Source organism: Gobio gobio, assembly GCF_949357685.1.
Source record: "Gobio gobio genome assembly, chromosome: 13".
In the NCBI taxonomy this organism is placed as follows: domain Eukaryota; kingdom Metazoa; phylum Chordata; class Actinopteri; order Cypriniformes; family Gobionidae; genus Gobio; species Gobio gobio.
The window spans coordinates 26,765,895-26,789,488 of NC_137106.1; the positions used below are offsets into that span (position 1 = coordinate 26,765,895).

At 39.3% G+C, this 23,594-nt stretch overlaps 3 protein-coding genes across 13 annotated transcripts in view; 1 reads left to right on the plus strand and 2 right to left on the minus strand.

The window, feature by feature from the left end:
* Positions 1 to 823, minus strand: part of birc6 (baculoviral IAP repeat containing 6) — a 143,420-nt gene extending 142,597 nt beyond the window's left edge. For all 11 annotated transcript variants that reach the window (XM_079833066.1, XM_079833063.1, XM_079833067.1 and 8 more), the window contains exon 1: positions 394 to 823. In XM_079833066.1, coding sequence (XP_079689192.1) covers positions 394 to 595 — 202 coding nt within the window. In that variant the 5' untranslated portion in view covers positions 596 to 823. The remainder of the gene's footprint in view (positions 1 to 393) is intronic.
* Positions 824 to 1,453: 630 nt separating this feature from the next.
* yipf4 (Yip1 domain family, member 4) lies at positions 1,454 to 5,193 on the minus strand. Its single transcript, XM_079832810.1, has 6 exons — positions 4,845 to 5,193; positions 4,429 to 4,582; positions 4,175 to 4,346; positions 2,668 to 2,745; positions 2,465 to 2,578; positions 1,454 to 2,369 (listed from the first exon to the last, which is right to left on the minus strand). Exons 1-6 carry the CDS (start codon positions 4,900 to 4,902, stop codon positions 2,232 to 2,234), a joined length of 714 nt encoding a protein of 237 aa, XP_079688936.1. The 5' UTR covers positions 4,903 to 5,193; the 3' UTR covers positions 1,454 to 2,231.
* An 809-nt stretch (positions 5,194 to 6,002) lies between these two features.
* Positions 6,003 to 22,822, plus strand: exo1 (exonuclease 1). The gene is made up of 14 exons (XM_079832811.1): positions 6,003 to 6,077; positions 6,477 to 6,692; positions 6,787 to 6,906; positions 6,995 to 7,118; positions 7,333 to 7,470; positions 12,270 to 12,482; positions 17,718 to 17,905; positions 18,096 to 18,198; positions 18,595 to 18,817; positions 18,935 to 19,166; positions 19,406 to 19,949; positions 21,228 to 21,311; positions 21,466 to 21,653; positions 22,599 to 22,822. The coding sequence occupies exons 2-14, from the start codon at positions 6,532 to 6,534 to the stop codon at positions 22,708 to 22,710; spliced, it is 2,430 nt and encodes an 809-aa protein (XP_079688937.1). The 5' UTR covers positions 6,003 to 6,077; positions 6,477 to 6,531; the 3' UTR covers positions 22,711 to 22,822.
* Positions 22,823 to 23,594: the final 772 nt, after the last annotated feature.

A 23,594-nucleotide genomic window follows, 5' to 3' on the forward strand; every position in this document is an offset into this window, starting at 1 on the left:
CAGGAGTGAGGGACCATCATCCATTAGGGGCCTGAATAGTAAGGAGTTGATCTTAAAATGCTCCATCAGAAGGCCCTGGTGTGAAGGATCATTTCCATCACACAGTTCTTCATCGCACAAGCCTTTCCAACAACAAGACCCAAAAGGGACAGAACATTTTGACACAGTCCTCCATCGGGAATCTAAATCGAAAGGAGTCCTTCCCACAACACTGCACCATCAGAAGATCAAACACTCTCTATGAGGGTCATTTTGACACTTTCCACTTCAAATCAAGAGGAAAGGATCTCCCATACGCCTCCCCTATGAGGAGGTCCAGCCCAGGATTCAGTTGTGATAAGATCCAGGTCGGCCTGGATAAATCTCTCAGAACCCGTCCGAACCGAAACTCACCGTGCAGAGCAGAGGCCTGTAAAATAGCCCCGGAGGTGCCGTCGATGACTTTGATGCTGCCCCGGCTGGTGACGGCCAGAATTGCGTTAAGGGCCGGGTGATAGGACAGACTCCGCAGGCCCTCCTCATCGCAGCGCAGGCAACCGTCCCTCAGCACGACCCAGTCCGGCGAGCCTGGCGAGGCCGCCGCCGCCGCCGCCATCTTCCTACTATCTTCCCTTCCTGCCTTCCCTCCTCTTTCAGTAGCTCCTCCGTGGACGCGACTCGACGAGAAAACGTTAAAGCTGAATCCCGAAGTACCGCTGCGCTTCCACTGCGGGCTCTAAACCTCCTCCCGATACCGCAGGAGCAGCGATTCACCATCAGCGGAGCGGAAACCAGCGGCTCCTTCTGCTCACACACTCAGCGGGGAAACGGAACTGGCGTAGTCACGGTGTGATCGCCCGCCGATCCAGAAGGGGCGCTATAGATAGATAGATAGATAGATAGATAGATAGATAGATAGATAGATAGATAGATAGATAGATAGATAGATAGATAGATAGATGGATGGATGGATGGATGGATGGATGGATGGATGGATGGATGGATGGATGGATGGATGGATGGATGGATGGATGGATGGATGGATGGATGGATGGATGGATGGATGGATGGATGGATGGATGGATGGATGGATGGATGGATGGATGTTCTAGGGACAATTATTTAAGGTCAATATTATGTCAAACTAATAAATACTTATCTTCTATAAAACCTATTTGATAAAATGTTTTAGCAACTACACTTACCATAATGCTTAGTCTGGTCAGCAAAGCTCCAACTGCTGCAATGTTTATATATATCAACTTGTGTCTGTTTTTAACAGTAGATTATAAAGACAAAACTCTTGTGTCCTCCTCACCATTGTGTCCTTGAGATATTGTACATAATCACTTTTGGTTAAAGCACATACTGTTACAACCAATAACCAAGCATTTTAATGAATATTAAATTAACCAATAAATCATGCGATTAAGTAATATTATTCCCAGACATTAAGGAGATTCATGACAAAAAGTGTAATTACAGTGTCAATTTTAATTTGATTCATGGTGTATGAATATTATAACAATTTCCAGACTTGTTTCAGCTAAACTAATATGGTAACATATGCCTGCAATGTACACATCACCAGGTAGAAAGTTGTTTTTAATCGCATGTTCTACAAATAAAAATGTATTTCCGTTTTGGCTACATTTTACATAAATAAAATACACCACAGCCATATAAAACGACCAATTCAAGGCACCCATACTTAGCAGACATATTTAATCCAAGTTATATTGCCTGCATACTCTCTTTTTCCATGTGGAGTTCATAAATTAAAAATGAAAACTGATAAGATGAAGAATTCTGTGAATGTATTTAGGACAATACAACAAAATAAAATTCACCTCAAAAAAGTTTTCACCATTACGTGTGGTGACACATAAATTCTGTTACGTGACTATCATGCTTACCATAGTCTTTTGCAATATAAAGTTTTATTTCTTTCGATGTTTGTAAATATGTAAAACCAGGGCTTCAGATTTCGGTGACAGAGGGATCTTGGCAAACAGGGCTTCCACAGTAAAAGATGCATTTTTTTATTGTGTACAAAATTAACGGAAGCAGTTAAATACACTAATGTCTGTACACCTCAATCCCAGAAAGCATATAGGATAATAAACAGGGTAAAAGAAAATAAAAAAGAAAGAAAATGCAAACTTCTCGGTCTTCATGGAATATCTCTGATGTGTACCTCTCCACAGTGCTCTTTGTAAATGTCCAAGCAACGATTAAATCCTGTGGTCAATTCAGACTCCAGTATACAGAGACAGGAAGTAAATGTACAAAAGGAAGATGGGATATATGAGAAGGGGTTTCTTCGTTTTGAATTCATCGCCGACGAGTAAAGAGGCAGCACTGTATGCAGCCCAGAATACTCCAAAAAGCTAGAGAGAAAAAAATCAACCATTCACTTTTTTGCATTTAAGAGAAACAATTTTCATACTATCAAACATTTATTATATACATGTTTAATTCTCACCTTTATGAGTGTAGATACAACTTCAAAGCCCCCAATGACCAAAAGAAGTGGAGCTATTACAATGAGTGGGAGCAAAGAATAGCCAATAACTCCAAGAACTTGCCCATAAGACACCTATTAAAAACATTTCAAAACCATGAGTGGGCATCCCTTTCCATTTATAAAAATCATATGCCATCTAATGCTTTACAAGTTATAAATACCTCTCCACCCAGCACTCTTGCTAGAAGGAAAACGGTCAGTGATCCAAATATCCAGATCGTAATAATCCAGGAAACAACCTGATTGGTCAAAACAGGATGTATGACATATTAAAAAAATAATCTAAATTTGGGGCATTTCTGCTTCTGTTTTGACTAATTAAATCATGCAAGGTCATATTGAAATGAAAAAAATTTATCTTCATACCTTCTTGAAAATTACTTTAGTATGTAGTTATTTGCATAATAAACTATTTATTTTCTAATAATTACTAAATTACTAATTATCAAGTCTGTCAATCAATAAACACGTTAAAATCAATTAAATCACAAATTTAAGAGTAACATGAAAATAATTAAAAGACACTGTTTTATGATGGCAAATATTTTATGAAAAGACATTCTAAGAAGTGCCTTTAAAAGTCCAAATACTGTTCATTTTATTTCCATGTTACTGAAGATAATCTTGTCATTAGCCTATGGTATGCAGCAACTCAATTTGCAATTTGGCTGTAGGTCTATGTACACAAGCATCATGACTATATACATACATATCACGCCCATATAATATGTATATATAATGTATAATGTTCGGAGCTTTAATGATAAGTGTTAAAGGGATAGTTCATCCAAAAATGAAAATTCTGTCATCATTTACTCACCCTCAAGTTTTTCCAAACCTGTGTGAGTTTCTTTGTTCTGCTGAACACAAAAGAATATATTTGGATGAATGTTTCTAACCAAGCAGATAGAGCAACCATTGACTACCATAGTAGGGAAAAAAACACTATGGTAGTCAATGGTTGCTCTATCTGCTTTATTACACACATTCTTCAAAATATCTTATTTTGTGTTCAGCAGAACAAAGAAACTCATACAGGTTTGGAACAACTTGAGGGTGAGTAAATGATGACAGAATTGTATTTTTTGGGTGAACCATCCCTTTAAAGTTCTCATAAATTAGAATTTCACTCATGACCACCCTTAGAAAAAGTTATTAAATTACTATACTGTACTTTCTAGGCTACTAATAGAAAGTACAATAGATTGTTTTTAATGATCTTATCTGCAATTATAGCTTTAACAAATGCCACAACAAGAAGAATTAGGGTACATTTTTAAAAGGAAAATGGCACAAAGTAGAGCTTAAAGTCTAGACCTTCATGAATAATAGGCCAAGCTAATTTACTCCGTGTAAAAATTATGTGATGATTAATATTTGGAAACATCTGGCTCTGACATCCAAAAAGACTGCATAAAAACATAAATGTCATGAGTATAAGGAAATAAGCATTTTCACAAGGGAAGTTAGGTGTCCCATGGCTGAAAATTCTGGTTCCAGATGCTTAATTAATAGAAAATATGTGTATTCCATGCAAAACAATTTTTTGTTAATTATTAATTGCAGTAATCAACTTTGCATGTATGTGTTATAAGGCAACACACACAAAAAAAACATTTAGCAAAAAATAAAATAAATGTTCAAACTCAATCTACACCCTTGACTCACCCTAAACTGTCCATAGATGGAGATCATGGAGAACAGCAGGACGATGGCCAGCGGGCCCCAGAAATCAGGATTGTCCCTCACCACCTGTCTGTTAAAACCCAGCGAGGGCATGGGCATCAACACACACCTGATCTTATAGTAGATGTCCTTTAAGTCAATGTCCAACTCCTCCCTGCACAAACAGAGAAAACCAACAGATACAACCAGCAACTCTAAAAGCTCTTGAGATCAAGCAATTGCTAAAAAAAACTCACAGGAGCGGTTTAGTGTCCTCTGAATCCTCTTCCTCCACTTCCAGCAACCATCCGTAACCCCTCTGCCTGAGGAAAGTGGTGGCGTAGGTGTCCCTGGTGGTATCAGGGCCCATATTTAGTGTGATATCCGGTGCATCGATGGTGCCGCTGAGCTCTGGAGGATAAGAGGTTGATTTGATTAATACAGCTGACTATTGCATCCCTATTGAGCCAACAAAACAACAACAACAATGTAACGATGCACTAAGAAACTTGATCATACACACATTATTGTATGTGTACACGAATACAACCAACACCTTTTCTACATAAATCCGATTCACACAAATACTACAACCAACACCTTTCCAACATAAATCCGATTCCCATATCAGAGCAGAGATGTACAGATGCGTTGGGGCCTTTAACTACTGTACCTTCAGCGTCCGTCGAGGAGACGAAGGTAAAATCTCCGTTGGTGGGAGAGAACTGCATGGCTGACAGCGATAACAGCTCGGGCTTTAACTCACAATCACACACCGCCGCCGATCGCGCACCTTCACACCATTGCCACGTTTAAGGATTCCTACCGACCAGCTTTCGGACTAGACTGCTGGCTCAAAACAGTCATGGAGGAAGCAGGAAGTTCAGAAAAAACACAGGCGACACGTCAAATCCTGGAGCGGAGAGGAACGGGGAGTCACGCGCTCCACCCAGCGCCAGAAACGAGCACCGACACCAACAACAAACACACAAATACAGAGACAGCACCACCCCGTGAGCCTTCTGCAAAATTAAAATTACATAAATTACAAATATCAGTGCACCTTGAGACATATTCCTCACCGTGTTATTTCTGTATCATTTCAATTGACGGAACGTTGTCGTTATAATGTATGTTATAGTTGTATTAACTATAATGTTTTGTGTAATGTAATATATATACGACATATATGAGATTGTAGTGGCAGTGTACAAATATAAGCCAGTAAGTTGTTTTTTGTCAGAATGTTACATTTTGTTTTCATTGTTTAAAGGGATAGTTCACCGAAAATTAAAATTCTGTCACCATTTACTCACCCTCAAGTTGTAACAAACCTGTATGAAAAGAAGATATTTTGAAAAATATTGTTAACCAAACAGTTGATGGGTCCCATTCCAGTATGGGGAAAAATACTATGGAAGCCACTGGGGTGAACTATCCCTTTAAAAGTATTCAGTGAATAGATTTTTTTTTGTAAAACGGTCTACCTGTTTTAATATCCATCAATTTCAGTTTACAAACTCACGTCTGGAACAGTTACTTGAATATGACGACAAAACAAATATACATACACATAATAGTACAATATAATACAGTATAAAGGAAACAATAAACAATTGCCTTCAAATTCAAAGCTGACTTATTTCTCAATAATTTTAATGTAGTAATGACCTACTATTACTACTATTGCCAAATAAATAGCCTAAACAAATTTACGCCGAAATCGACTATTTTAGAGAGTTCCGATGTTATGGAAGTCTTTGTCCCGCCTCTTCCACATTTCTGGTGTGTGATTGGCTGTCTGTGCTGGGCTGACCAATAGGGTTCCTGTGCAGTGATGTCGCGTTTTTGCCGCTAAAGTCGAACCCCTGTAACGTCAGTCTACAAGCGCGAGGAAAAGCTCTCGGTAAGTGTTTATTATAAACACTAACATTTTAAATACTGTAGTTTAGTTAATATATTATTACGGTGTTAGTTACAACGGTCTGAGTAGTCCTCGTGGCGTTTAATCGTTTAAGTTTAGCGATCATTTTTAGTGTTTTGTTTTGGAGGGATTTGGCGGTTAGTCTCTTGCGGACATATTCATTAAATAACGTTATATTAAATGTAGTAAAAGTGATTGTATTTATTTATTTTTTACAGTCGTCGTCGTCGTCGCTGTTGGACGGTTAGGAAATGTTTTCTGTTGACTTTTGAGAATGTTCATGTTTTCAGTGAATCGTGTATGGAATGCATTCAGGCCATATCTGTATAACGTTACAGCAGTTATGAGAGATGATCTGGGACTTTTGTTTTCGTCTGTTAGAGTGGCACAGACTGGGCTCTGATAAACCATCATCTTCAGACATCAGACAGACAACATGGGGATTCAAGGCCTGTTGCAGTTTATCAAAGACGCTTCGGAGCCCATACATGTGAAGAAGTATCGGGGACAGACAGTGGCGGTAGACACGTACTGCTGGCTGCATAAAGGAGCTTTTTCATGTGCAGAGAAACTTGCTAAAGGGGAACCTACAGATCAGTGCGTTGTTTCAATTATTTGCATGCAATATAAGAATTTCAGTTGTAAGTTAAAAATGTGCAATTGTCATTCTAACTTGCTTTGTGTCCATCAGGTATGTATCCTACTGTATGAAGTTTGTGGACATGCTGCTTTCTTTTGGTGTTAAGCCCATCTTGGTGTTTGATGGACGCAACTTGCCCTCCAAACAGGATGTGGAGAAGTCCCGGCGCGAGTAAGAACTCAGCAAAATAGTTACAGGGGGAAAAGTTCATTAAATTAGTTGATGATTAAGATTTATTTCATATATATTTTACTAATAGGCGTCGACAGGCAAATCTGCTGAAGGGCAAACAGCTGCTGCGGGAGGGTAAGATATCAGAAGCCAGAGAATGTTTTACCCGCAGTGTTAATATCACCCCGTCCATGGCACATGATGTCATTAAGGTGAGACCATTGCACATGATATCTTTAAACAGTATTTGTTTTTGAGTCAGTCAAATAACATATTTATTGAGGTCATTTTGCTAGTATGCGTTTAGTAGACAGTCAATGTTGTAATTAATTATTACACAATATTAGAAACTGATTAATGAAGATTTTCCTCTCTTGTTCTGTTTTGTCGGCATCTTTTCATTTGCATCTTTTTGCTGTTTTTCAGGCTGCCCGGACGCGTGGAGTGGACTGTGTTGTGGCTCCATATGAAGCAGACGCCCAGTTAGCTTTCCTGAACAAATCTGGTATCGCTCAGGCAGTGATCACAGAGGACTCAGATCTGCTGGCCTTTGGCTGCAAAAAGGTACCAGTGCAGAGACTCTTGATTGAGCATAAAGAATATGTTTGCCACAACTATGGTGTCGACATAGCAATTAGCAATTTTACTGTATAGCAAAAAGTAATTTGTCTTAATTAGTAGGGGTATGACGAGACACTTAGCTCACAGGACGAGACACGAGATCAGGTTCACGAGGACGAGACAAGAATTTTACACAGTAATTTAAGAAATCCTCAATGACAAAATTCATGGCTGGAAAAATAGCATTTTGAAATGTTTTACCCAAGCGGCAACCTCCCGCAGTTTCTCTTGAAGCCAATACGGAAGTGACATAAACTGCAATTCAGGCTCCAGAAGGGAGCAGAATCTCATTGAGCCCTATGTTACAATGCCCAACTTTACAGCAGATTTTTTTTTTTTACAACCTGGTACAAATTGTGGTTTTGGTCTATACAGCTAATTTTGCCCTTCATGTCAACTGTAAGGGGGGTGAATTTTTTTATAACTCATTCGTTTACATTATATAAAGCTTCAAAGTTCTGCATAATTAAGGGCGTGGCCACTTCGAGTGACAGGTGGATAGCTATTTATCTGCTGTCTGTTCAAGTCATCGTGTCACTTCAGCTCCGCCCACGTCCCGCCTTTTTGCCCATTTTCTATTATCCGGGAGTGACGTGTGATGATGCGCTGCCAAGATGGCAACGGCCAGCTCGACCCTACTTTACGCTTCAAAACTGCTCATCAGAATCCTATGGGTGACGTCACGGACACTACGTCCATATTTTTTAACTCTTAATGAATGTAATTTCAGTTCTACTTTCTGAGTATGAAATATGCATTGAAAGACAACAATACTCATGCACTGGAAAACGTTTAGCCACAAACTGAACTGACTGGCTTCCCTCCTGTATGATTTCACATTAGTCTCTTCAGATCATACTGTACTTGAATTATGAGCTTCCAGAACTTCTGATTGAAGCTGTGTGGCCTCTTAATTCAACTCCTTTCCACAAATGGAACATAGAAATAATAACAGTACAAATAACAAAAATAAATAATAGGGATGTAACGATTCACTCAACTCACGATGCGATACGATTCACGATACGATTTTCTCATGATTTACATCCTTGCACTGGTCTTTTTCTTGACGATCCATTTACTATGACAGAAAACAGCCTTGTATCTTTCGCTGTGAAAACACTGATGCACCTTGTGATCTCTGTGGCAATCGCCCTCGACGCAGTGAGTGGGGCTGCAAATCCGCCTCTCAGTGTGGTTTGGCCTGTTATCTTTTTACATGCAGACGGAGGTGACTGGAGCCATTATTAGTCTTCGGAAAGTCAAAATGCCACTACACCTCAGATTTGAATGAGTCAACGTAAACTACGTGCTTGGCGTCGCCATGCTTCTGTTTGACGGTGCGTGCACACAGGTGCGCTCACACTCAACTTCCAAATGAATGAACTGAAAACAATTCTTTGATTTCACTATTCGCCACGCCAGTGTGCACACACAGTCTGTAACGCTAGCTACAACTTGCTCATTGCTATTGTTCCTGTAAAGCGAGGTCACAATATATGGTTTCAGCGTTCCTGCTGTTTAAAACGTGTATTTAACATCACAACCGACTTGTATTGTCACACAATTGTATCGATTTTCAACTGGCTCCAGGTGAATCGTTACATCCCTAATAAATAACAGTTTTTTTCTTATTCTTATCAAGTGCAAACAATAAGTGCAGCCATAATCAAAGTACACTCTCAATATTCAAAGTGCAAACAAAAGGCATCTACACAGCTGAGTTAAGGCGGCTCTGTGTCTGCTCATAATTCTGTGTAAAGACCCAATGCCGCATAAAAGCACTTAAAATATGCCGGGTCTGACCCACCTCAGCCCCTAGTATCAAAGGCGATACTGAAACGGTTTTGATTCAGTGTAAATTAACACAAACTTGTGCCGCCTTAAACTACGTCATTGTCATGACAACCGCTTGTCAGTGTTAGCTCAGGCTACGCGAGAATCAAGAAGCGGGAGACAAAACAGGAAAAGCGCCATATGTTTTAGGCAAATAAAAAAAATGTCTGTGATTGATTGTGCATTGTTATATTATGTTCCAAAAATAATCTCTTTGAGAACGATATTTGGTGATATCTGCTGTCCTATCTGAAAAGCTGATAATCTATCATTGTTCATTTGTTGTGACTGCTCCAAAGTGACTTTCTGGCTCTTTAAAAAAACTTTCGACCACTTTTAATTCAGAATAATTTCTTTATAGCATTTGTTCCATCGGCCAATTTTATTAAGCAATATAAAATAACTAGGCTATACCATCGCCTACAATAGCCTATCAGAACAGAATTATGACGATCAAAGTGCCTATATATAGCACGCAGAGGAAATTAATTTAAAATTCTGTATTTTTATTTTATTTAATTGTTTATTATTTCATAATTTTTTTAATTGATTTATAACACTTGGTTAAAACTGTAGTTTTAAAATAGTAATGTTCAAAGCATTGTTTCCCGCGATTTTAATTCCTGTGTAAATGCATTTGTGCCGCTTCAGAGAAGCATTAAACGGTCTGTGTAAATACTCCTTTTTGTGATTTTATGCCGCTTCAGATTTGGTTTCTGTGCCGCGTTTGTTGTGTAAAGATGCCTAAAGACCAAAACAGAGACCAGAGCTAAGAGGATAAGATAGCTTTGATATTTGGACTATTGTAAAAACTGAAATGTCTATATAACTTGCACATTAGGTAGTTTTCATAAACACCTGCCTCCATAAAAAAATGTATTCTAAGTAATTAAAACATGTTTTTTTTAATATGTGTTAGTATTGCATTGTTACAGATCGTTTGATATCTATTGATTACATACCTTAGCACGCTGTCACAGGCTGTTATTGGTTCATTCGTGATCAGACTCGGACTTGTAACGCCAGCTGTAACACAAGCCCTGTGAATGTTTCCCCAGACGCTTTCAAAGCAATCCCCACATGTACTGAGGGAGATGAAGCTCATTAAATATGCAAATCTTATCCAATCCTAGCCGTGGGCATTTTACTTCCAAGTCTTCAGTGCGGCACGCCCATCAAAACCGATCATTTTTCAGAGAGGCTCAAAACCAAGGCAGAAAACAGCCTATGACTTATTCATTATGATGTTTTTTTTAATGTAAAAACTAAAAACGTCATAAGTTGACCTCAGACAACAGTATAAAATTAAAAAAGCCAGTTTATGACCCCTTTAACAGTTGTCCAAAATAAGTGGATAAATAGCCTGAACGTCAATAGCTGCAAATGATTGATTATTAATGATTACATTAAATGTAAATGGCAACTTATAATAGATTAATATATTGACAATAACAACATAGATAAAACAACTGACGGCGTCACTTTCCTCTAACTCCTGTTGTAATCTGTAGACTCCATACTAACTGTGTCTACCCACCCAAGACCGAATCCACTTGGCTCGTTTTTTAAACTAATACGGTCATCTCCTGAGAATCTGTCATGCATCTCCTAGCAACAAGGCAAGTGTTTCTGTGTGCGTTTGTTGTGTTCGGAACAATTTCAAAGTCGTTTAGTGTATGATGCCCATTTTTTTCTCTGTAACATAGATGCAAACTCCTCACCTTTAGGTGAGAATTCACCTTTTTGAGATCAAAATAGGTCACCTACGAGATTTGCGTAGATCCGATGAGAAAGTGTTGGGGGGGGGGGGCGTTCAGGCGGATCTCTTTTTTTTTCTCTCGTTTTGTGAAGTGACATTACAAGGTAAAAAAAAAAAAAAAAATGCAAATGAAAATGAAAATAACTGCGTCAAAGAAAAACGAGCAAGGCTGAGACCTGTTAGAATTAGTTTTCTGGTAGATGCAAAGATACTTAATAGTGTCTAGAAATGAGCATGAAAAGTAAATATATATATATATATATATATATATATATATATATATATATATATATATATATATATATATATATATATATATATATATATATATATATATATATATATATATATATATATATATATATATATATATATAAATATAAATAAAAATAAAAAGTGTCCTGACCTCGGAGAAGATTTTCTCTATCCACGCAATGTTCTCACCTTTTTTACCCCTTTTTTACCCCTTCAGTGTGACACTGAAGACTGGTGAAGTGGCTGCTGTAAATGCAGCTTTCACATTTTTTATGAATTTTTTTATTAAATAAATTCCTGGGTGAGCATAAGAGATTTCTTGCAAAAACTAAACAATTTTATCAACCCGCCAAACATTTGAACGGTAGTGTGTGTGTATATGTGTATGTAAATATATACTTTTGGTAACACTTTACAATAAGGTCCTATTCATTAATTTTGGTTAGTGCATTAAATAAAATGTATTTATCTTTGTTAGCATTAGTTAATAAAAAAAAAAGTGTTTATTGTTAGTTCATGTAAGCTCAGATCCATTAAAATATATAAACAGATACAGCTTTTGATTTTAATAACGTACAGTAGTAGCAAATGATGAAATGAACATGAGCTAAGATTATTAAATGCTTTAGAATAATTTTTCATAGTTCATGTGAACTTATGTAGTTTACGAATGTTAACAAGTGAAATCTTATCTTAAAGGGTTGCCATACTTTTCTAAGCATCTAAAAATATACAGTGAGACTTGTTTAGTGATGCTTAAAACAAAAACAAAAAAACTTTGTCAGTATGGTTTAAAATAAATAACTTAAATCATTGGGGGATGCTGACTGACATGCTGGAGGACAGTGACTTATTTTAGTTTCTCAGAGTTTCATTTATGTATTGTTTGCAGGTGATTTTAAAGATGGATAAACAGGGAAATGGATTGGAGATTGAACAGTGTCACCTGGGCCGTTGCAAGTCGCTTGGGAACATCTTCACAGAGGAGAAGTTCCGTTACATGTGCATCCTCTCTGGCTGCGACTACCTGCCGTCTTTGTATGGCATCGGTCTGGGAAAGGCATGCAAGCTTCTCAGGATGGCAAATAACCCAGATATTCTGAAGGTGAGAGAAACAAAAATACGTTAGAAACATTTAGTATATGAACTGCCACAACAAATCTACTGATCATATTACCGAGATCTCATTGGTTTTCGCGCATCGCAAAGAAGCTTCTTTTCCTTTTAAAGGTCCCATGGCATGGCATTTTTCTATTATTTTATAGTGTTTCCTGAGGTGTACTTATATTGTTAGTATGATTTTTACATCATAAAATGTCATAATTTAGAAATAAAAGGCATTTTGTCTATACTGCTGTTTGCCCTGTGGCTGACTGCCCTGTTTCAAGAGGCGTGTCTGCTGTGAGACTTCAGTAAAAATGCCCACTGTTGTGATTGGCTGACATCTTTGCATTTGAAATGAGCGGAGGGGGCGTGATTTAACAAGGTCTACGACGCACGAGCTGCTGCCAGAGAGACGGTTGGACCTGAGTTCACTTCTCATCAGTTCTCTCAGCATGTCTCAGTTCAGTCAGTGAACTGTTGTAGTTACTAGAATATACTTCAGGTTATTAGTTTATTTCTAGTCGGAGGGGCTGTCACTCATGTCAGAAAGTTAGTAACTTTAGTAAATTATGGATCAGCGCTGACTCGAGACACGAACCGTTTAGAACGATTCAGTCCGATTTGGTGAACTGGTTCGGTTCACTAAAAAGAACCGATTCAAAAGAATGATTCGTTCGCGAACCGGACATCACGGAGACGGAGCGATTGCTAACAAAGTTATTTATAGTAACTACTGAGTTGTGAGAGCGCTGTCTATCAGCGCAAGTTTATTGTGTTTGTATCTGAGAGTTCTGAATAAACACGAGTCCCAGTCACGCCGAGTCCATCTTCATCATTATTCTACCAGTTTTGTAACACATGCAATGTACCATTACAGCGAGATGAACGAGTTAGTAAGTTTGATTAAAGCATTATTTCTAGATATGTTCCAATCATATGAAAAGCGTCAGTGACGCGCATTGAGTAACTTACACAGCGCAAACAAAGACACAACAGCAGTAATCGAATGTAATCCAGTTTATTGTGGGGAAAGCTGGCTAGCCGAAGGTCCATCCCAACTGGGACGGTTTGCAGCCGAGTGTGAAGCGGCTGGGATGAGGATCAGCACCTCCAAATCCGAGGCCATGGTCCTCAGTCGGAAAAGGGTGGTTTGCCCTCTTCAGGTTGGTGGAGAGTTCCTGCCTGAAGTGGAGGAGTTCAAGTATCTAGGGGTCTTGTTCACGAGTGAGGGGAGGATGGAACGGGAGATTGACAGACGGATCGGTGCAGCTTCTGCAGTAATGCGGTCGATGTACCGGTCTGTTGTGGTGAAGAAAGAGCTAAGCCGTAAGGCGAAGCTCTCGATTTACCGGTCAATCTACGTCCCTACTCTCACCTATGGTCATGAGCTTTGGGTCATGACCGAAAGGACAAGATCCCGGATACAGGCGGCCGAAATGAGTTTTCTCCGCAGGGTGGCTGGGCGCTCCCTTAGAGATAGGGTGAGAAGCTCAGTCACTCGGGAGGAACTCGGAGTAGAGCCGCTGCTCCTCCACATCGAGAGGGGTCTGCTGAGGTGGCTCGGGCATCTGTTGAGGGAAGTCTGGGCATCTCTGCTTAGACTGCTGCCCCCGCGACCCGGCCCTGGATAAAGCGGAAGAAGATGGATGGAAGCTGGCTAGCCTAGCCGGATACCCTCACGCTTACCCCCCTTCTGCTTAATCTCACGCCGCGTTTGGTGCCTCCGCTGTGGGCCAGATGCATGACTGGGGGTCGGAGATGTTGAAGGCCGAGCTTCGGCGTGCGTGAGGTTTATCTCTAAAGATGTGGCTCTGCCGATGTTAAGCAGAAACTCCCGACTGTATGCACATTTAAGAACAGATAGACGTGACGAGGACGTACAAAAACACTGACTCACAAGATAGAAAACACGAAAACACCGTTCTGTCTGGAGAGAGAGAAGCCGCAGTGTGTGCACGAATAATAAATAATTAGCTACACATAAGAAATCACTGATCACAGATCAGAAGGAACTGAAAAAAGACTTCTGTTTTCATTTGTACATCCAAACACTGAGAAACTGCTAGCATTCACTCGTTCACAACCCATGATCTCTCGAGCGTTTGCATGGGCGTGACAGATTCTCTGGGCGGAGGAAAGGGAGGTAACCGTTCCTGCTTGGATGTCAAACCAGGAGACTTCAGGATTGGCTCGTCTGGCCTGTCATTTTCTCAAAGGCAGAGAAAGACAGCCAGAACTCGGTTTTACACCGATCAACATTTCTATCCACTTGGGGACAATATTCAGGCTAGGGGAACTCATATTAATGTTGAAATACCTCATAAAATGAAAATTTCATGCCATGGGACTTTAAAGGGGTGGTGAAACACATTCTTTTGAAGGCTTGATTGTGTTTGTGGGGTGCACTGTAACATGTGTTTATGCTTCGTTTAAAAAAGAAAATCATTATTTTTCATATATTTGACCTTTATTCTACACTGCTCTGTCCCTCCTTGTAAAACGATCTGATGCTTTCCGGGTTGTATGAAGCCAGTCCCTCAAAAATACGCGATAGGCTGAGATTGGTTAGCTGGCCCAGTGTGTTCTGATTCGCTAACCGCCTAGTGCACGTTTGTCGGAAACGTCACGCCCCTTACCTTTACCGGTAGACTGTGCTTTGGCAGTATTAGAAACAATGGCGTCAATAAAACCATATGAGCCCGAATCAGACCCAGAACATTTTAGTGAAGATGATCGAGCAGAACCTGTTCATTCCTCGAGAGTAAAGACTGCGGGTCTATAGTGATCGCTACTGAATGGCACTGTTACTTTTGTATTTTTAGAACGATTATAGCCAAATATCTGTCGCAAGAACTAACCCAAAACGAACACTAAGCACTGGCTTTACTAGTAAGTTAGCCAAATCACACACAGAACCATGTTTAGCATGCCTGAAGATAAACAGTACATAAAAGCTCTAATCAAAGAATCATTTACACTAATGCCAAGTTCGCTGTTGAGATTTTAACGTTAGTGTTTGTAACGTTAGGTGTTCGTCGGATAACCTTAAGTATGAATGAGCATTTAACAGACTGGTTTGCAGAACAGCATTGTCATCTGTTTACTTCCTTGCTACAAACTATTACAGGAAAACACATTGATGAAATATAAATCAGACTTACAGGTTGTGGCCCGTAAACAGCTTCTGTTTGTAAATCCAGCTTTAAGGACAAGCCGTTGTGCATATCCTGAATTGAACTCGCGAAAATGGTGGAAGTTTTCCTCCGTGAAATGTGCAGCGCGTGCGTGGTGCATCCACGCACTGGCAGTGTTTGTCTCACGCAGCTGACGTTGTTCAAATCCGGCATTGAACTCGCAAAGTTTGTGCAAGTTTTCCTCCGTGAGATGAGCTGCGGGAGCCCCGCACGCGCCTGTTTCCCTCCGTCTCAAACACACATGCATATAACATGCTGTATGTTAAACGCTCTGCAATGCACCCCGTCCCACAAGGAAGGCTGAACAAAGCAAGTACCCCAGACCTGCAATCCGGATGAAAATAACAGCGTTTCCTTGGCATCGCGGCAACAACACTCCAGCCTAACTATACCACAACAGCGCCGCGATACAAAATGGCCTCACCCCCCCTTATTTAATATTCTCGGAGGAGGGGTTTATGTAAATATTGAGGCTGGTGATGTCACCAACCCTGGAGAAATGTCTGTAGTCGCCTACTGGCCGTTTGCTGTAGTTCTTAGAAACTGATTTCTTTAAAAGCAAATATCTCCCTTTGCTTTAAACTTTGAACGTTGTAACTTTGCAGATGTTGTTTATGCTCAAGCAGCAACATTACACGCTAGCTAAAGTTAGAATAGTGAAATCGTGGTTTACCACCCCTTTAATGGTGCTCGCAGGTTGGCAAACCCACTTGAAGGTGCATACCGCCACCTACTGCACAACACCGGCAGGACAGCTGATATAAAATAAAGGATTGAGCTTAGGATAACTGAGACCGATCAGTTAAAAAAAATGCTTAATCCTGATCTTTGAGATCGACTCGGGAGATCCTTAGTTTATGCTTATTTTACCACCTTGTAATTAAAAGCTTATTTCATATTCAGACTATGACCGGCCACCCCCATAAATCTTGGCTAGTACTTGTAGCAAGTACTTGGCTACAAATCAATTGGATATTTATGAGTTTGAGGGTGTACAACATGTGCTACAGTATTTACTGTACATAGAGTAATGAAAGTTCTCATCTAAAGTACTGCTACTGTGTATTGTAATTACACTGTATGTGTAAGTTTAAAAACCCTTTAAATGAGCCTATAGGCCAACTTCCATCATGGTCATTCCATGCACAAGAACCTGGTCAACTATAGTGCTTTGTATTTCATCAGGAACAAATGTTCTTTGACCCTGTCCCCTTGATTTATTTTCCCCTCCTCTTCCTCTTTCTCTCCCACAACTAGGATTCATTTTCCAAAGCACAAAATCACCTATGGCCCTAATTATATTATCCTGAGATTCTGATTGGTGTGTTGTCATATTTGCTACTTTATGTTTACTGAATGAGAACATCATAAGGGAACTGACTTCAGAAAAGTTTTGATAACATTTGATTATTTTTTCCTCTTACCTCCGTATAATGCCTGTTCATAAGCGCAGCGCTGCTTTGCGTAGAGCGGTACCCAAAGAAACCGCTACTTACTGTTAGAGAGTGAATTTGCATTTTCATTTAATTTCACTTCTTATGCAGCATAATTTAACAAATCTAAAGTCAGACCATTCTGTTTTTGCTTTAAATTTTGAAATTATACAAAAACAAATGCTTGTGCTACATGTATGCATCATATTTGTTTGGATCATGATTAAATTCAGTGGCTGCCTCTCCACCTCATTTCAAATGGCTACAGATGTATTCAATATTCAAAAATCAATATTTTTTTGTTTAAAGCCAATTTGGCCTGTTATAAAGCAATTAAACAACAAATAAATTAAGACAAAAAAAATGGCATCTGACATTGGAATCCACCAATTTACTTGTAAAAAGAATCTGAATCTGCTATGAAAAATCATGATTGGTGCATCCCTATCACACACAAATGCACTTAAATATTTATCTGTGATTTTAATACAAACCTTAGTGGAGGACCTGAACATCCTTTAAATTATAGAAACAAATGCAGAACCCAAAAAAAAAACACATGTGAGAGGGATTCAGTATAACTAAACAAACTAAATCTGTGTTATGCAGGTGATAAAAAAGATGGGTCAGTACCTGAAGATGGACATCTCTGTGCCAGATGAGTACATTGAGGGTTTCACAAAAGCCAACAACACATTTCTGTATCAACTGGTTTTTGACCCCTTGAGGAGGAAGGTGGCTCCGTTGAACCCTTACCCGGATCACATTGACCCTGCTTCTCTCAGCTATGCTGGAACGTATCTTTTATGCTGTCATATACTGAATAAACATAAACTGCTCATCTTACATTTTCACTTAAGTAAAAGTAATCAATACATTTATTTTGCATTTCAGATGCTGGAGCTGTTCTTAAACTTTTGTAAATGTTTATTTTTGTGTTACAAAGCTCTGTTTAACTGCAAATGTAACTTAACCAATTAAATACAGTAATGTAGGAGATGAGAGCGGGCTGGAAATGGCTCTTGGGAATCTGGACATTAACACAATGAAAAGGATAGATGACTTCAACCCTGACGCACCTCACACTAAGGTAACGTGGTCATCTTAAAAGTATATTTGCTTGAACTTTTTGTTTACTTCATAGAACAAGCTTTATTTATATTATTATAATACTTATTAATATTTTAAATTAGCCTTTGTTTACACTTTATTTTGTGTCATTGTTACAGTATAATTATACATGTAAGGACAGAGTAATAATACTTAACAAGTAATTTCTATGCTATTAGGGTTAGGATTAAGTTTTGGATTAGGCTTAGTTGGATGTAATTATGCAAGTTTTATTGTTATTACAGTAAGAACATTAAGTAACAAAGACAAAAGAGAAAAAAAAGAATTCAATTGTTGAAAACAATTTTTAATAGTTTTAGCTAACAATGACAACACTGTGGCACAATACCTGAGGTTTACCTCTCCTCCCTTTCAGCCCTCTAAAGCTGCTCGCAGTAGTACTTGGAATGACAAATGTGACAAAAGTGGCTCATTGCAGATGAGTATTTGGAGCAAGAATTATGAACCAGGTGGCACCCAGCCACAGAGTCCTACCTCCCCCAAAAGGCCCCCTCCCACCCAGGGCAAAGAGAGGATTGTCAGTGTGCAGAGTCTAAAATTGCCCCAGAGAGCATCACAGGTGAAAAGACCCCATGAAGGTAAGCAGACCTTAGTGCCATGACAATGAATCTTAAGGATGAGACTGATTAATTTAATAAGACATCTGACTGAGCATGTTTATATGTAACATTTTGTCCTTTTTTACCTCTGGAAAGACACAGGTATGTCTGTGGACGACCTGTTGGGGCAGTACACAGCAGGTGTAAAGAGACGCTGTCCTGAAATTCCACCTACCACTGAGCCGCTGTCCACCCACACAAGTATTTCTAAGGAGAAGGGGTGTGGCAGCTCAGCTGGAGAGTCTCGCCCTCGAAATCGCTTTGCAACACTGTTGCAGTGGAGGAACCGATCAGAAGAGGTCACTGGAGAGCAGGGCACACGCAGCAGGTACAAGAGCATGATGGGAAACTTACCAAAGGAATGTATACTGTTGCCATCACAAATAACTACTGTTAGACCTTAATTTTTTCATTACTCAGGCAATCAAGGTTTAATTTGGGCCTGGCTGTCACGTGGCACAATGGCATTAAATATGTAGTACTACATGTATTGGGAGACCTGGTGGTTGTTCCTTCACCTCCAAAATCCCAGTTTGACAATAATAATATGAGTGACATCTCCATCAGGTTCTTCTGTCATGGTGAATCCAATATGACAGAGACACAGGAAGACCCGCCAAAACAAGATTCCCCTCAGCCTGTGGAGTCTTTAGAGATTTGTGCCTCACAATCTGGAGAAGAGACACCAGCATTGTGTCAGGACGCTGACTCGGAGAGAGATCAGGCCAAAGATGAGTTGTCCAGCCCACCTGCATCTCCGTCTCGCTCTGCCAGGCCTGCTAGTTTGGGTCTCGGAGTCTTTAGCTGGTCTGGAAGCACCAGAGATATCAGTAAACCTGCTTCAGATCGACCCACCGTCACCACAGACAGACACCGGTCATCCTCCACACCGTCAGGATTGTCCACCCTGCAACAGTTCCACAGAAAGAAGGGCAGCTTCTCCTGTGCAAGATCTGGGCTTTCTCTCTCGTCCTCTCCTGTAGAGGGCACAGAGGATGCAGAGAAATCTCCTGGGTCTCCTCCATCTCAAGACAGTGCATATTTCTCTCAGTCCAGCAGCATTTCCGCTGGTGTGGAGGACTCCATAGTCACAGAGGACAACTCTGATAAGGTGAGAACATGTCCTTTAGTTTTTTTCATTCATATTTGGTATCATTTTATATTTTGAAGGTATATTTTACATTTCAAACTTGTATGACTTTTAAGAAATGCCTCTACAATGATAACTAAAACTGTTTGGACTACAGCATTCTTCAAAATGTCTTATATTCCACAGAAAATGTAAATGTAAATGTAAATTATTGCAGATTTTTCATTCTAGGTGAACTATCCCTTTAATGTGCTTGCTAAAATGTGTATTAATTAGTTTTGTGGTTTTAAAGGCCTGGAAACTTCATAGAAATTAGTCATATCATAAAAAGTCATAACAATACTAAAGTGAATAATATATTACATTTGCTCTTCTTTAATATTAGGGATATATTATTCATTTATTTGATCTATTTAAGTTGATATTGGATATTTTATTGTGCATGCTCATTTGCTTGTTTACATTTTTGATGATCTTTGCTATCATCAGATCTTATAGTTCATCTTAATCACTAATTTAAAGTCCTCATGAAATCAAAATCCTATTTACTTTGTTAGCACATATTACTGGTCTTAGGGTGAACAATTAATCTGTGCAAGTTGCACAGAAAAAAAAAGTTTGCCGTGGTAATCTTTAATCAAAATCTGAAAAGTAACTTCTGGTCTAGAATGGCGTTCCCTTTCCGCAGTTTGACGGCTTGGGTTTGAATATCCTTAACCACTCACCTCCAACGGTTAGTCTGCTATGAGCGAGGGATGGAGAGGAGGAGTGCTGAAGTGAAACCCTGCCCTCTATTCAATATTCCGTTTCACTTGGAAATGCGTCACAGCACTGAAATAAAATCAGTTGCAACTTCCGGTTCACTGGGACTTTAATAACATTGTTAATTCTGTCTTTAGCACATCTCATAATGAATCTTCATTTTTATTTCGTACATTATAATGTTTTGATATCTAAATCCACTTAGCATTCACATAGCATTAAAATTATGGATTTTTAGTTTGTGTATTATTTGTAATTTATTTTGACATAATAGTAGAGAATTTAATTGTCTGCCATTTATTCATTATCCATAGCATCTAAACAATTAGTTTATCGGTATTGATCAGAATTTCTTAATATCTAGGCACATCAATGCTGTCATGGGCTCTTCTGCCTTAGGCCAGTAAGCAACGCCCTTGCAACCACCCACAACACCCCCAGCATCATAGAGGTTTTGCATGGGCAAACACCACTCATATTTTCCCTATATGTAAAATCTGATTATGTTTCTTTTCTTTTTCTGTTTTCTCTTTGAAGGAAAAGGAGAGAGATTCAGATGTCTACAACAGCCCTAGCAGTTCTCCCACAGACAAGCTGAAGCCTGCTCTGAACAGAACAAAGGCACGTCCGTCTAATCATGACCCAAAACCACAGTCTGAATTTCCATTTCCTGACACCTTACATATAGTAGAGGGGAGAGAAAAAAAACATTAAACATTGATACAATTTTCCCCCACCTCCACCCTCAGTCTGACTTCCTACACCTTTATTCTAGGTCTCAGGGTTGTCCCGGAAACATCCTCGTGGGCAAGGTAAAAGTGGTAAAATTGAGACCTCCGTTCCCGCCAGACCCAGCGGTCTGAGGAAGAAACCAAGTGGGAAAAAAATTACTGTCAACAATGAGAACAGTCCAGGCCTGCAGGCCACCATCAGCAGCCTCTGGGGGGCCTTCAGCTTCAAGAAGTAAGTTGGCCTGTGTGTAAGTATTTGTTTATGTAACTAAATGATTTAATATGGCTGAAGACAAGCCATGACACTTTTTATTCATGGCTGTCAGTACCAGCTGCGACCAGCAGTGGCAGCAGGATAAACATGTTAACACAAAGAGACTGAACTGAGTGGTGCGGTTACCTAGTTGATATCTGAACAACAGAGGTGTAACTGATTGCTTGGGTAAAGTGAGAGTCATTGTAGTAGTTTAGAGAAGGGTGGTGTCTTTTCACTCTGAAAGGAAATATATTCCCATATGCAATGCTGAGACCTGAGATGAATAATAAAGGCCTGAGTCAGGCTTGAAGGGGGTGGGGCTAATCAACATATGAAGTCAATTTAAGGGCTGGAGTGAAACTAGAGAAATATCTCATTGCTGCTTCTCTCTCCTACTTTTTGGTATTTGAAAAGTAGTTAAAGGGATAGTTCACCCAAAAATGAAAATTAGCCCATGATTTACTCACCCTCAAGTCATCCGAGGTGTATATGACATTGTTCTTTCGGCCGAAACTTTACTTGATAAAGTTTTAAATATGGATATTTTTCTTACACGAAAGCATCGATTCACTTCAGAAGGCCTTTATTAACACCCCGGAGCCGCGTGGAGCACGTTATTCGACGGACGGGTGCATTTTTTTTATGGACTTCAAAAACAGATCAACTATTACTGCCAATATAATGCTTGGATTAGCCTGTACTTTTGTAATATAACTCAGATTTTATTCGTCTTAAAGAAGAATGTCATACACACCTAGGACGACTTGAGGCTGAGTAAATCATCGGCTAATTTTTATTTTTGGGTGAACTATCCCTTTAAGACTTAGCTTTGAATAGGAACAGACTGAAATATAACATTAACTTGACTGTTGTGGCTGCATGCTTTGTGGAAAATTAAATGTCTGTGTATGTTTATTTAAGGGATAATCCAAGGTTAAGCACATGCAAGAAAGGAGAGCCGATGTCACCAGTCAGGGAGAACGTGATGACAGAAACGACTGAAGCAGATAAAACGATTCTCATTGCAGAGTGATGTCATCTTCTCAATCAAATCACTGTTTCTCTTAAGAGTAACAGCCAGTCTTTCAAACATACTGTGTATGTTAATGCTTTTTTATGATAAATAAAATAAAAATCTTAGTATTATTATGAATTTTGTTTTATTTCAACTCAATAAAGACGTGATTCTTTACCTGGATCATATTTAAACGACTGAAGTAGCAACTTCAGCATGTCTACATGGCTAAATTCAATGGCACCAACTCTGTGCATGTAGACATGTTTAAGACAATCTGCTGGAGTTCAAAAGGATCAGAATGGGGGAAAGGGTGATTTAAGTGACTTCGAACATGGCACAGAAACTGCTTATCTACTAGGATTTTCACGCACAACCATCTCTAGAGTTTACAGAGAAAGGTCCAAAAAAGAGAACTTATCCAAGGTAGCCGAAAATGCCTGGTTGATGCCAGAGGTCAGAGGAAAATGGCCAGACTAGTTTGAGCTGATAGAAAGGCAACAGTAAAGGCCCATTCACACCAAGTATGATAACTAAAGATATAGTTCTAAAAACCGTTCTCAATATGAATGAATAGCAGAGTTCACACCACAGCTATAACGATGATGGCACAGGGAAATTATATAGTTGGAATCACTTTCAGAACGTTTTTTTTCCAGGTGACGGTTATCCAGTGAATATCTCTGGATAATCTTGTTATAATTTATTACCTTTTAATGATGTTTTATTAACAAAGTTCGGGAGGAGCACATTCAGATAATCTATCAAATTAGCACGAGAGGAAGTATATATATCCGACCTACCTCTATCACATGACAGTTTTCCAGCATTCCTCCACCACCTCAACTCATCACTCTTAAATATTTCCTATCCCAACCAGGAGTGGTGGAGTACCCTGGGTT